Below are 13,835 nucleotides of genomic sequence, written 5' to 3'. Positions count from 1 at the left end.
AGGACCTCCATGTCCTCGGCAGAGTGGGAGGGGGAGTTGAAATGTTGGACGACGGGGCGGTGTGGTTGATTGGTCCAGAGATGTTCCCTAAAGCTGTCTGCTCGGAGGTGTCCAGTCTCCCCAATGTACAGGAGACGGCATCGGGAGCAACGGATACAATAAATGATATTGGTGGATATGCAGGTAAAACTTTGATGGATGTGGAAGGCTCCTTTAGGACCTTGGATGGAGGTGAGGGAGGAGGTGTGGGTGCAGGTTTTGCAATTCCTGCTGTGGCAGGGTAAGGTGCCAGGATGGGAGGGTGGGTTGTAGGGGGGGCATGGACCTGACCAGGTAGTCACGGAGGGAACGGACTTTGCGAAAGGTGGAAAGGGCTGGGGAGGGAAATATATCCCTGGTGGTGGGGTATGTTTGGAGGTGGCGGAAATGTCGGCAGATGATTTGGTTTATCGAAGGTCGCTAGGGTGGAAGATGAGCACCAGTGGGTTTCCATCCTTGTTACGGTTGGAGGGGTGAGGTCTGAGGGCAGAATTGCGGGATGTGGACAAGTTGCGTTGGAGGGCATCTTTAACCACATGGGAAGGGAAATTGCGGTCTCTAAAGAAGGAGGCAATCTGTTGTGTTCTGTGGTGGAACTGGTGGAGTGTATATGGAATGAACTGATAGAGGAAGTGGTGGAGGCTGGAACAATTCCAACACTTAAAGGCACCGGGAAGCGTACATGAATGGGAATGGTTTGGAGGGAGATGGGCCAAGTGCTGCCAAACGGGACGTGATTATTTTCGAATACCTGGCTGGCATGGATGAGTCAGACCGAATAGTCTGTTTCTGTGCTGTACATCTCTATAACTCTATGGCTGTGAATTATAACAATTATTGGCAAATGGGGTGATGTACATAAAGAATGGAGAGAGAGAAAAAAAAATGTAATTCCTCCGAGGTAGTTGACTCTTGATTTGAAAATTTCTCTCTGGAAACTGAGTCAACGTGTGTCTAATTCAATCTGCTCTGTAACTGTGGAAAGGATTTTCTTCAGTCTGACTGCAGTAACATACCTGCTATTTGTTGGAAGGAACTGATCACACTTGGCTTTGTACCGAGGACATATTACACTGTCTTGGTCCTTCAAGTAATTGTCTGGAGGAAGACAGAAGGGACATCGTATGTAAATCAACATTAAGTCAATGAAATAATTTAATAATCATTTGACTGTTTTTCCTTCAAGACAGCAGGACCACAGGGCTGTTTTTAATATTGGCCTGAGCTGTTCTTTAGTGATTATATCAAAACATTCTGTACCAATTCACTGAGAACCAGATACTAACCAACACCTCTACAAATGGGATAATCTGATGCCAGTGCGTGTCCGAATATGACAGTTTCCTTATCTCCATACCTGTCAGTTCCTCCTCAGTGAATGTGAGAACAATTATCAAGATGTACCTGTTAAATGCTGCTCTGTGAATATCTGAGTGATAATTACAATCAGTATAAGCTGTGCACATATGTGAGTGAATGCAGTTATGAATCTGTCCCTGTCACTCTGTGGTAAATATATTTACATTTTCTCATCACAGAGACAAATAGGGACAGACTGATAACTACACTCATACATTCACATACCATAAACCGACAGGTGCAGATTGGTAACTGAACTCGTGTATCCACATAGAGGAAACTGCCAGGGTCTGGTTGATAAATACATGTCATATATTTTCAATAAATAGAATCAGTCCCTATGTGTTTTTCTGATGCGGAAATGCGAGTTTATTTATCAATATATACCAGTCAATTTCTGCCCAGCAAATGTGTGTGGTACTTACCAATCTGTCCCAAACAGTTTCTACTGTGTGCCTGAGTGCTGAGCAGCAACTGATAAAGACTACTGCACACACACACACACACACACACACAATGTAAAATTAAACCTGATATTTAATGCAGTAAAATTCAAATTCTTTGCAAAGGTAAGTATTGAACCAACATTCATCCCTCAATCACACAGGTTTAGCGAACATTGAACTGGTTTATCTGACATGCTGCCTGAAAACACACAACTGAATGTAGAAAGAGAATGGCATCCATATACGTGACTCGTCACTGTTGCACACAGAGCAAAAGTGGCACTATAGGTATCCAAAGGCCGATAACTGCAGAACTAATCTTAAATTGGCATTTACACTGAGACACTGGCAGTGAGTGGATGAAGTTCAGAATGCCAAACAGTTAGTGGAAATTAGTATGGAGAACAGATAAAGAATAGAATGTCCCAGCACAGACACAACAGGCTGAATGTCCATACCAATTCTGTGATTGAGTCATAAATCACAAAATGCATGAGCTTAAGGTACAATCACAACACCTAAGAACTGCTATCACAGATATACATCAAGTCCTAAACTCTCGTATTGACACAACTGAAACTGACAGACATCGATTGATATCTGCTTTCTCATATTCATATTGCAGAAACTGAAAGGGAGAGAACAATAATCAGGCACACACACATATGACAGGTACAGGTTGATAACTAGACTAACACATTCACATAGCAAAACCTGACAGGTACAGTATGATAAATGAATTTACATATTTATAAAAAAACTGGTAGATACAAATTTGTAACTGCACTCTCAGATGCACAGAGCAGAATCTGATGGGGACAGATTGATTAATAACTTACACATACAGGTGGTAGTAAATTTTGGAGAAAGATTACTTAGATTAGATTACTTACAGTATGGAAACAGGCCCTTCGGCCCAACAAGTCCACACCGACCTGCCGAAGCACACCCACCCAGATGCATTCCCCTCCACCTAACACTACGGGCAATTTAGCATGGCGAAATCACCTAACCTGCACATTTTTGGACTGTGGGAGGAAACCGGAGCACCCGGAGGAAACCTCAGCAGACATGGGGAGAATGTGCAAACTCCACACAGACAGTCGCCTGAGGCGGGAATTGAACCCGGGTCTCTGGCGCTGTGAGGCAGCAGTGCTAACCACTGTGCCACCCAATAACTGCAGAACTAATCTCAAATTGACATTTACACTGAGACACTGGCAGTGAGTGGATGAAGTTCGGAATGCCAAACAGTTAGTGGAAACTAGTATGAAGAACAGATAAAGAACTACACTCACATATTCACAGAGCAGAAACTGACAGATAGAGATTGATAATAAAACAGAAATTAGTGGAAAATTCACAGGTCTGGCAGCATTTCAGGTCTAGTGACCGGTCCTCAGAACTGACGGTGGCAAGGAAAATGCACATAATGTGGTCTCCTCTATGTTGGGGAAACTGAATGTAGGTTGGGTGTCCACCTTGCAGAACACCTACATTCTATCCAGAATGCTCCTCGGATGCTGCCTGACCTGCTGTGCTTTTCCAGCACCACTCTAATCTCGTTCAAATTTTAATGTTAATCTCTCTCTTTGCAGCTTTCATACTGTATTGTGGATTCTGTTCTATTACCCTGTTCTATTGTCTGCCTGTAAAGTGCACAAAACAATACTTTCCATTGAATCTCATGGCATGGGACAATAATTAGATCAAATCAAATGGATAGCTATACTCACATATTCATAAAGTAGAATCTCAGAGGTACAGATTGATAACAACAGTTACACAAACTGACAGGGAAAGTTTTATAAATACACTCAAACACTGACACTACAGAGCCTGACAGGGAAAGATTGATAACTGATCTCTCACAGTCACAAAGCAGAAACTGATTGCGACGATGAAATCTCAGCTCACACATTCAGAAGATGTTAGTGTTAGATGTTATATTACTGCAGTGCCGAGCAGCAACTGACAAAGACTACTGCACACACAAAATGTAAAATTAAACCTAATATTTAATACAGTAAAATTCAAATTCTTTGCAAAGGTGAGTATTGAAACAACTGACAGCTACAGATTGACAACTATATTTATATATTCACACAGCAGAGTCTGAAAGATACTAAATTGACAGTTACACTCACTTTGACAAAGAAGAAATTGACAGGTAGAGAGTGTTTCCAGTCCCGCATGTCATGACCTGATGCACTTTATGAGGTGGGTTTAATGTCTTATTTCATACATTAAAAAGTGTGGAAATGCTTCTGCATTACTCAAGCTTGACCAAGAGATACATTTGGAATTTACATTGTTTGATTATTGTCTTTGCACAGGACAACTATTTGTCAAAAGAATAAATTTGTCCTGCTCAGTTACTCAATGTCCAACTTTGCTTCTATATCTGCACTCAATACCGACTTCATATATACTTGTTATAACAATGTAACAGCATGATTGATTATTGATTATAACTTTAAAAATACCTATTCTACACGTGGATTTAATGCAGCTCAAATGTATATTTATTACAAGGGTACAGTCTCACCTGTTCTAATCTTATGAATGATAATTGGTTTTGAATAATGGAATTTACCGTCACTGAGGTAGTATGCATTCAGAACAGGTTGAAATAATATAGATTTATATATCGTCAGTTGTGTTTAACTCTTGGATTGAATGTGTACTTCTGGAAATTGAGCTCAATGTGTGTCTGACTCAATTCACTCAGACAGTGGAAAGGACCTTCTCCTCTCTAACAGTGGTAACATACCTGCTCAGTGTGAGAAGCAGCTGGTCACCCTTGGATTGATCCATCAAATATTTGCCTGGAGAAAGACAAAAGAGAGAGCTCCTGTACATCACTAGCAGTTGAGTAGTTAGACATCAAATAATCAATGCAATATTCAGGTCATGATCATTATAATTCTTTGATTTTGAACAAGGCAAGGTGAACAGAACAGATCCTGGTTCCAATCGAGCCCTGAGCTCCTTCCAGTCTTTTTCTATTTTCGAAATTCAAAAACATTTTACTAAGATAAAAATAAACTAACCAAGAAATGCACAGCTCCACAAATGGAATGATTACACATTTCAATATCCAACTCCCAATACACCAACTGTTGAAAGACGAACACTGGGCACGATTTCACATACTTGGAGACGTTCCCGGTGCCTGCTATATTTACCCTTCACAGGATTATTACACTTGTTTCTACTGTCCTTTATTTCAATGTCTATTCGCAACAAACAGCGTGAAACAGAAGCCAAACGATGAATTTCCATCAGAGTTTAGGTAATTAAAAATCACAAGAATGTCCCACAGCAGCTTCTTCCCGCTCTGCCTCCCTCAGCAGGCCCACACACAGCCCGAGAAAGGCCTCTCTCTTCCCCCCAGCCCGCTCACTCCAAGTTCCGGGACCAGTTCCTGCTCCGCTCGGCCTCTTACAAACAGCCCCCGGTTCTCCCTGAACTCACCCCGAATCAATCCCGGTCTCGGAGCCCCCTCTGTGTCCCAGGCTCCCATCCCGATGTGCTGCTGGAAGGAGCCTGCTGTTCCCTCGCTTCCCTGGGCGCCGATCTCTCCATTGCGGTCTGTTTCAAACAAACCTCTTGCACTCACTGAGTAAATGCTCCTCAATGGCAGCGCTGGGGGAGGGCCTCACGCATGCGCTCCTCTCGTCAGGGTTGAAACTTTATTGCTGGAACAGCACAGCAGGTCAGGCAGCATCCAGGGAACAGGAGATTCGACGTTTCGGGCACAGGCCCTTCTTCAGTCATTCCTGAAGAAGGGCCTGTGCCCGAAACGTCGAATCTCCTGTTCCCTGGATGCTGCCTGACCTGCTGTGCTGTTCCAGCAATAAAGTTTCAACTTTGATCTCCAGCATCTGCAGACCTCACTTTCTCCTCCTCTCGTCAGGACCAATCTGCATTGGGGGTGGGGCAACATTGCGCATGCGCTGCTCTCCAACCGCCTCCCAGAAACAAACATCAATTGGTCATTTCCCCAATTCTCTTTTCACCCAGTTTGACGAAAGGAGCTGGAGTTTTGGGGAAACGGCAGGGAACGTTTCAAACTGGGACATTGTCCCTTTATGAAGCTCGAATGGAGTTCATTCCCGGGTCATGTTAATAACTCCACCCTCCGGCTCTCTCACAATCTGATCAGGGGGCGGAGAAGCTGGCAGCCACTCGGCCCATCCCCTGTGCTCCCCCATTCAATAACATACGGTCAGATCGAATGTTAACTGTGGTATTTAATCCTGTTGACAAATATTAACTTCTTGCCCAAAGTAACATACAAATGGAACTTATGAACTTATGAAGGCAGAAAATAACTGATGGAGAGAGTCTTGAATCACAGTGTCAGAGCTTATTTCTGGGCCAGGAGGCCCGTGCAAATGTCAGACCAGGTGTGCAACAACATCTCTGGGACTCGATTTAGTTTGTTGTGGATGAAAGATTTTAGTGTCAGGTATGCTGCAGACAGAAACCTTGTGATGTATTGTACGCCAGCTGTTTTTGTTTATTCACTCCTGGAACGTGGATGTCCTTTGAGAAGGGGGTGGGCCAGCTACCTTCAGGAACAACTGTTGTCCATGTGCTGCCCACAATGTCATGAATAGGGAGTTCCAGGGTCTTGATCCAGTGACAGTGAAAGAAAGTGGTTTTATTTCCAAGTCAGCATGGTGAGTGTCTTGGAGGGGAACTTGTCCAATTTCAAGGCGCTGTTCCCTGACATCAGCTGCCTTTATCGTTTTAGATGGAAGTAGTCGCGATTTTGAAGGTCCTCATTTTACAAATTACAAAACTCGAATCTTTATGTCAGCGGCACAGACAGACATCTCCCTGGCCGATAGTGTGAAATCAGAATAGTGTTGCCCCCCTCGTGTCAAGATCAAGGATATCTCGGAGAGAGTGCAGGATATTCACAAAGGGGAGTACAGATTGGAACTAACTACACAGGAGGGGAAAAGGATGAGATTCCAAAGGAAGAATAAGGAAGAGACGCAAGAATTTAGAAAGGAGGTCCTCTCCGGTAGTAATACCTAGATTACTCCCGCTGCTACAAGAGAGTGAGGGAAGGAATAAAATGATATACCAGAGTAATGTCCAACTCAGGAGCTGTTGCAGGAGAGAGGCGTTCCCATTTTTGAATCATTGGAATCTCTTGTGGGGAAGAAATGACCAGTATAAAAAGGAAGCATTGCACCTGAATTGGAAGGAATCTAATATACTGGTCGGGACATTTCCTTGAGCTGCTCGGGAGGGGTTAAACTGGTAAGGTATGGGGGTGGGGGGGGGTCAGTGGGATCCAGGGAGATAGTGAAAAAAAGAGATCCATCTGAGACTGCTAATCGGTAACATAGCAGAGAATGAGTTAAGATTGATAACTTAAATTGCATTTATTTCAATGCAAGAGGCCTAACAGGGAAGGAGGATGAACTCAGGACATGGTTAGGAAAATGGGGTTGGAATTGGGATATGATAGCAATTACAGAGACATGGTTCAGGGATGACACAACTGGCAGCTTAATGTTCCAGGAATCAAATGTTCTCGGAAGGATGGGGGGAGGGGTCAGCAAGAGAAAGTGGGGAGTGACATGTTTGGTAAGAGATAAGGTCACACCTCAACTTAGGGATGATATTCCTGGGCTTATATCCATGGAAATTATTTGGCTGGAACTGAGAAGTAAGAAAGGGTGTGATCACCTTATTGGGATTGGACTGTAGACGCCCCAACAGTCAGCAGGAAATTGAGAAACAAATTTGTCAGGAGATCTTAGATCTGCAGGAATAATGGTGTGGTTATGGTGAGGGATTTTAACATTCCAAACATTGGGGCTGCCATATTGTTAATAGTTTAGACAGAGAGGAATTTCTTAAGTGTGTACAAGAAAAGTTTCTGATTCAGTATGTGAATGTACCTTCTAGACAAGGTGCAAAACTTGATCTACTCTTGGGATATAATGATGTTTCAGTGGGGGAGCACTTTGGGGTCAGCGACCATAATTTTATTCATTTTAAAACTGTGATGGAAAGGGATAGTCAAGATCTAAAAGTTAAATTTCTAATTTGGAGGAAGGCCAATTTTGAGAGTATTATGCAAGAACTTTCAAAAGTTGACTGAGGGCACATGTTCACAGACAATGGGGTGGCTGGAAAATGGGAAGCCTTCAAAAATGAGAAAACGAGGGTCCAGAGACAATATGTTCCTGTTTGGGTGAAAGGCATGACTGGTAGGTGTAGGAAATGCTGGATGAGAAAAGAAGTTGAGGTTTTGGTCCAAATAAGAAGGAAGCATATTTTATTAAGCATAGCAGAGGTTGAGTGAATCTTTCAAAGATATAAAGGCAGTAGGGATATACTTAAGGAGGAAATCAAGAGGGCAAAAAAGGGACATAACATAGCTTTGGCAAATAGTGTTAAGGAAAATTCAAATAGATTTTATAAATACATGAAGGTCAAAAGGGTAACCAGGGAACGAATAGGGCCCAGCAAAGATTAGCAAGGCAGCCTATGTGTGGAACAACAGGAAATGTGGGAGATACTAAGCAAGTGCTTGCTGAGGAGAAGCAACTGGAAGAGAGAGAATGTAGGGAAACAGATGGTGACAGCTTGAAAAATGTCCATAATACAGAGGAGGTGCTGCTGGATGTTTTTAAATGGAAAAGGTGGATAAAGCACAAACACCCGATCAGGTGTACCCTGAAACATGGCGATAAGCTAGGGAAGTGATTGTATCATCAATAGTCACAGGTGAAGTTCAAAAAGACTGGAAGCTGGCTAACGTGGTGCAACTATTTAAGAAAGGTGGTAAGGAAAAGCCAGGGAACTATTGAACAGTGAACGTCTTAGAGATGTACAGCATGGAAACAGACTCTTTGGTCCAACCCATCTATGCCAATCAGATATCCCAACCAAATCTAGTCCCACTTGCCAGCACCCAGCCCATATCCCTCCAAACCCTTTCTATTCATATACCCATCCAAATGCCTCTTAAATGTTGCAATTGTACCAGTATCCACCACTTCCTCTGGTAGCTTATTCCATACACGTACCACCCTTTGCATGAAAAAGTTGCCCCGTAGGTCCCTCGGACCTTGCCAATAAGTGTATAAGTCCTGCTAAGATTTGCTTTTCCAAAATGCAGCACTTGGCATTTCTCTGAATTAAACTCCATCTGCCACTTCTCAGCCCATTGGCCCATCTGGTCCAGATCCTGTAACCCTGTAATCTGAGGTAACCCTCTTCGCTGTCCACTACACCTCCAATTTTGGTGTCATCTGCAAACTTACTAAGTGTACCTCTTATGCTCGCATCCAAATAATTTATGTAAATGACAAAAAGTAGAGGATCCAGCACCGATCCTTGTGCCACTCCACTGGTCACAGTCCTCCAGTCTGAAAAACAACCCTCCACCACCTCTGTCTTCTACCTTTGCGCCACATCGACAGTAGGTAAACAGTTAAAGAGATTCTGAGACAGGATTTGCATATTTTTGAAAGGCCAGGATTGATTAGGGGGAGTCAAAATGGATTTCTGTGTGGGAAGTCATGTATCTCTGACTCGACTGAGTTTTTTTAAATTGGTGAAGAAGAGGACTGATGAGGGAAAAGTGGTGGATGTGAACTATCTGGCCTTCAAGTAAGGCATTTGACAGGGTTCCCCATGGAAATTGGTTAGCAAGATTAGATCACATGGAATACAGGGAGAACCAACCATTTGGATACAGAACCTGCTCGAAGGTAGAAGACAGAAGGTGGTGGTGTTGGGATGCTTTTCAGACTGGAGGCCTGTGACAAGTGATGTGCTGCAAGGATCACTGCTGGGTCCACTGCTTTTCATCATTTATATAAACAATTTTCGTTAAAAGATGACAGAACACCAGGTTATACTCCAAGAGGTTTATTTCGACGTAAAAACTGTTGGAGTGCTGCCGTTCCATCAGCTGTCTATGTTCTGAAAGCTTATATTTCCAAAGAAACCTGTTGGACTATAACCCGGTGGTGTGTGATTTTTAACTTTGCACATCCCAGCCCAACACCCACACCTCCACATTATTATGAATGATTTGGTTGTGAGGTTGCACGCATTGTTAGTAAGTTGCAGATTACACAAAAATTGGAGGTGTAGTGTACAGCAAAGAAGGCTACCTCAGAATACAGCAGGATCTTGATCAGTTGGACCGTTGGACCCAGGAGTGGCATATTGAGTTCAATTTAAATCAGTATGAGCTGCTGCAATTTGGAAAGGCAAATCAGGGCAGGACTTACACACTTAATAGTAAGGTCCTGTGGAGTGTTGCTGAACAAAGAGACCTTGGAATGCAGGTTCATTGTTCCTTGAAAGTGAAGTTATAGTTAGATAGGATAGCAAAGAAGGCATTTAATATTTTTTCTTTACTGTTCAGAGCTTAGGAGAATATATTGTGGGTGTACAGAACATCGTTTATGCCATTTTTGGAATATTATGTGCAATTCTGGTCTCTCTCCTATAGAAAGGATGTAGTGAAACTTGAAATGGCTATTCAATATAGTTTTTGGTCAAACGAAAAGACCTACAATTGGGGAAGAAATTTAGCAAAAGACGTGAAGGCTGCAAACATCCAAATTCAGCAAATGACAGTGAAAAGGGATTTGATTAATAAAGAGCAAATGAAGAAAACCGTAACTTTGTGGAAGCCATTAAAGAAATAAAATGTTGAAGCACTAATAAATGTGTAAAGAGAGAAATAGGTTGGAAAAGAGGACATATGTCACTTACACCATAAAAGAGGGGAGTTCAAAATGGGGAACAAAAACGTCTTCAAAAATCGCTAACATACTGTTGTTCTCTGTACAAAGATGTTCACACAACTAACACAGTATTAATGTTGGGGACTTTAGTGAGAGGGTAAAACTGAACCAAATCAGTATTATTTGGAAAATGATGTTGGGATAGTGGATAGGATTGAAGGTTGTGAAACACCAGGCCTTGATCATCTACGTCCCAGAGTATTTAATGTAGTGGGCTGAGTAATAGTGGATGCAGTGGTGGTCATGTTCCAAGATTCCATAAGCTCTGCAATAATTTACACATATTGGAGGTTAGCTAGTGTAAGCAATCCAATGGAAAAGACAGGTCGGCATAAAATTGGGAACAATAGACCAGTCAGCCTGCAGGGAAATATCAAAATGAAAGCTTCAATTGCAAAGCATTTGACAAAACAGTATTCAGGATCTGCTGGAGTCAGCATGAACATGAATGGCCTGTTTCAGTGCACACTGTTTTGTCCTCTAAGCTTGACAAACCGACTGGCCATCTTTGAGGATGTAAACAGTAGAGCTGATGAGAGTGTAAAAGTTACTGAGGAGAAGAACTGCAACAAACTCCCTGGACACCGCAGCAAAGGCTGAAAGGAGGAGAAATTCTATCCTTCCACACTTTCTGGCGTGTGACTGTGTGAATGTGAATATTGTGTCAGGGAGACTGTAGGCAAATGGCGAACGGTTAGTCTGACGTAATTGTGTTTGTGTGTCCGCTAACATTATGATATTTCCAAGTCTCTCTTATGTAACTCAAAAATATTTACAATTCAAATTATCCCCCTGCTCCCCTTCTAAACCCCAAAGGTAGATTTGAAGGCAATATATTTGTTCGTTTCAAGATTTCGATCGAAAAGTAGCGACAATGTCACCGTTCAGCTCAGATAGCGCCATCAGTGCAGCTGCAAAATACGTTTAACTCGACAACGGAGCCGTCAATTCGAGTGAAAACTTTTCAGCCGTAAAGCTTGCCATGTCAGGGTGAGGAGCGATCGAGCCTGGCTTTCTGGAGATGCGGAATTTCAAAGGAATCGGAGAGTTTAGGCCTTTAGTGAAACACAGAGAGGCAGCAGGAACAGGGAGCTGACGGCAGGTTGTCCCTGCGCCGTCCGTTCGCTGCCTTGAAGTTGCTCAGTGCCGCCCCCAGTAGCTTCATTGCTGACCGAGTTCAGACTATCCCAGAGAAAGATTCAGCGCAGAGTTCTCAACATGAGCGACAGTGCAGCCGCCGAAACGGCTCCTCCAGCCGCCGCTCCCACCAAAGCCAAGGCTCCCAAGAAGAAGGCGGCGGCTCCCAGGAAAAGAACACCCGGTCCCGGGTTGGGAGAGCTGATTCTGAAGGTTGTCGGGGATATCAAGGATCGCAAAGGGGCGTCTCTGTCCGCTGTAAAGAAGGGACTGGAGAGAAGCGGGATCGATGTGGGAAAGCGAAACGCACAGATCAAGATGAGTATCAGGAGGTGCCTGGCGAACGGCTCCCTTGTTCTGGTCAAGGGCCAGGGCGTCTCCGGCTCCTTCAAACTCCCGAAGAATCCAGTCAAGGCAAAAGCGGGAAAGAAGGCGGGAACATCAGCAGCCGCCAAGAAACCGGCCGTGAAGAAATCACTGGCCAAGAAGGCGACAGCAAAGAAATCTCAGGCCAAGAAACCGACAGTCAAGAAATCCCAGGCCAAGAAATCCCCAGCCAAGAAAGCGAGCGGCAAGAAGACGGCACCGCCAAAGAAAGCGGTGAGCAAAGCAGCGCCAAAGAAACGGACTCCCGTGAAGAAGGTGAAAAAGGCCAAGGGCCCTAAAGCCCCCAAACCCCTCAGCAAACCGGCTAAAAGCAAGGCCAAGCCCAAAGCGAAAGTGACCAAGATAGCAGCAAAGAAATGAACCAGTCGGTGTAATATATAACCATCTGAACCCAAAGGCTCTTTTCAGAGCCACCCACATCTCAGGAAAAAGCTGAGCCCGAATCCAATGTTCCCTGTCCCGGCGCCGGGCGCAGACGGACCTCAGCTATTAGTTGACCTGAATAAATCAAATAAACACTCATGCGCAGGATAGAGCGCAGATCTGTGAATGTGGAAGGCATCACATAGGGAGGGGACGGTTTACTGACCTCCATCCAGTTATTTCACTTCGCGACTTATAACCCTGCCAAGTCACGAATGTGACACATTGTAGTATCTTTATTTCATTGACCCGTTCAGGAATGTTACTTTGTTCAGTTTTGATTCTGAGACCCTGCGGATGTTTTCATGGCGCGTTCCTTCCATCTGCCTGTTACAGACAGTTCAGGTAGCAATTCCACATTGTCTTCAGGCTAATTACAATCTGAGGGTAATAAAGAAGATAGTGAGATTCTGTCCCTTTTATCGGTGAACACTATTAGCTTTTAAGATGTTTAAATTGGCGGGGTTATTTAGATTGATTCACGGCCGGCACAGGTTCGGTTGTTCAGTTTGTCTGGGCTGTTTTGAATTGCTGTGCTCTTCCAGCACCACTGATCCAAAATCTGGTTTCCAGCATCTGCTGTTATTGTTTTTACCTCGTTGATTTTATCCCTACTGCGAATCCTCTTGCAAGGATGCCTGCCTTGAAGAAGTTTTCCTCCTCTCTCAACAAGAATCCTCTGCCCTGAAGCTCTTACTCTATGCTACTCTCTCCCCACCCCCACCCTCCCCTAGCTTATCTCTCCACGCTTCAGGCTCTCTGCCTTTATTCCTGATGAAGGGCTTTTGCCGGAAAAGTCGATTTCGCTGTTCGTTGGATGCTGCCTGAATTGCTGTGCCACTTCCAGCACCACTGATCCAGAATCTGGTTTCCAGCATCTGCAGTTATTCTTTTTACCTGTTTAAACCCTGCCTTTCCTCCTCCCCGTTACAGGTGGCAATGATCCCAACTCCTGTCTACGCTGACAGCTAACTAGGTTTTAAATAATTGCTATAAAATATGAAATTTTAACTTAGTTGCAGACGGATGGTGTTTGGCTTTTGAATGTTTAATTTAATCTCAATGTTTGTCAGAGTGAATTCGGCAGGAATTTTCAAACTGACCAACTGTCATTTCACGTTATCCAATCAGCCTCCAACAATTCTTTTCCTGCCTTTTCTGTGCCTTCCGGAGCTGTTTCTCTGCGGGTTGAGGGACAGGGCTGTATCCAATCCCAGCTCTAGGGCGGGCTCTCCATTCCCTTAAA

At 43.8% G+C, this 13,835-nt stretch overlaps 2 protein-coding genes and 1 long non-coding RNA gene across 4 annotated transcripts in view; 1 reads left to right on the top strand and 2 right to left on the bottom strand.

Annotated features, from left to right (window-relative positions):
- LOC122544630 overlaps positions 1 to 5,494 on the bottom strand; it is a 12,146-nt gene extending 6,652 nt beyond the window's left edge. The window contains exons 1-3 of one of the 2 annotated variants that reach the window (XR_006310364.1): positions 5,467 to 5,494; positions 4,618 to 4,672; positions 1,056 to 1,137 (exon numbers count right to left, since the gene is read on the bottom strand). This is a non-coding gene — a long non-coding RNA (uncharacterized LOC122544630). Of the gene's footprint in view, positions 1 to 1,055; positions 1,138 to 4,617; positions 4,673 to 5,321; positions 5,351 to 5,466 lie in introns of those variants that run through there. The other variant, XR_006310363.1, reaches the window with a different exon arrangement.
- LOC122544536 (histone H1-like) overlaps positions 1 to 13,835 on the bottom strand; it is a 193,967-nt gene that overhangs the window by 147,201 nt on the left and 32,931 nt on the right.
- Positions 11,795 to 12,586, top strand: LOC122544531 (histone H1.2-like). The gene has a single exon (XM_043683844.1). The coding sequence runs from the start codon at positions 11,861 to 11,863 to the stop codon at positions 12,524 to 12,526; it is 666 nt and encodes a 221-aa protein (XP_043539779.1). The 5' UTR covers positions 11,795 to 11,860; the 3' UTR covers positions 12,527 to 12,586.

Source organism: Chiloscyllium plagiosum, chromosome 50, assembly GCF_004010195.1.
Source record: "Chiloscyllium plagiosum isolate BGI_BamShark_2017 chromosome 50, ASM401019v2, whole genome shotgun sequence".
Taxonomy (NCBI): Eukaryota; Metazoa; Chordata; class Chondrichthyes; order Orectolobiformes; family Hemiscylliidae; genus Chiloscyllium; species Chiloscyllium plagiosum.
Note: the sequence above shows the minus strand (reverse complement) of the source record. Positions and strands in the feature narration are given on the sequence as shown.

Coding starts and splice junctions, on each gene's coding strand:
- LOC122544531 (XM_043683844.1), top strand. CDS start 11,861: ATGAGCGACAGTGCAGCCGCCGAAACGGCTCCTCCAGCCGCCGCTCCC.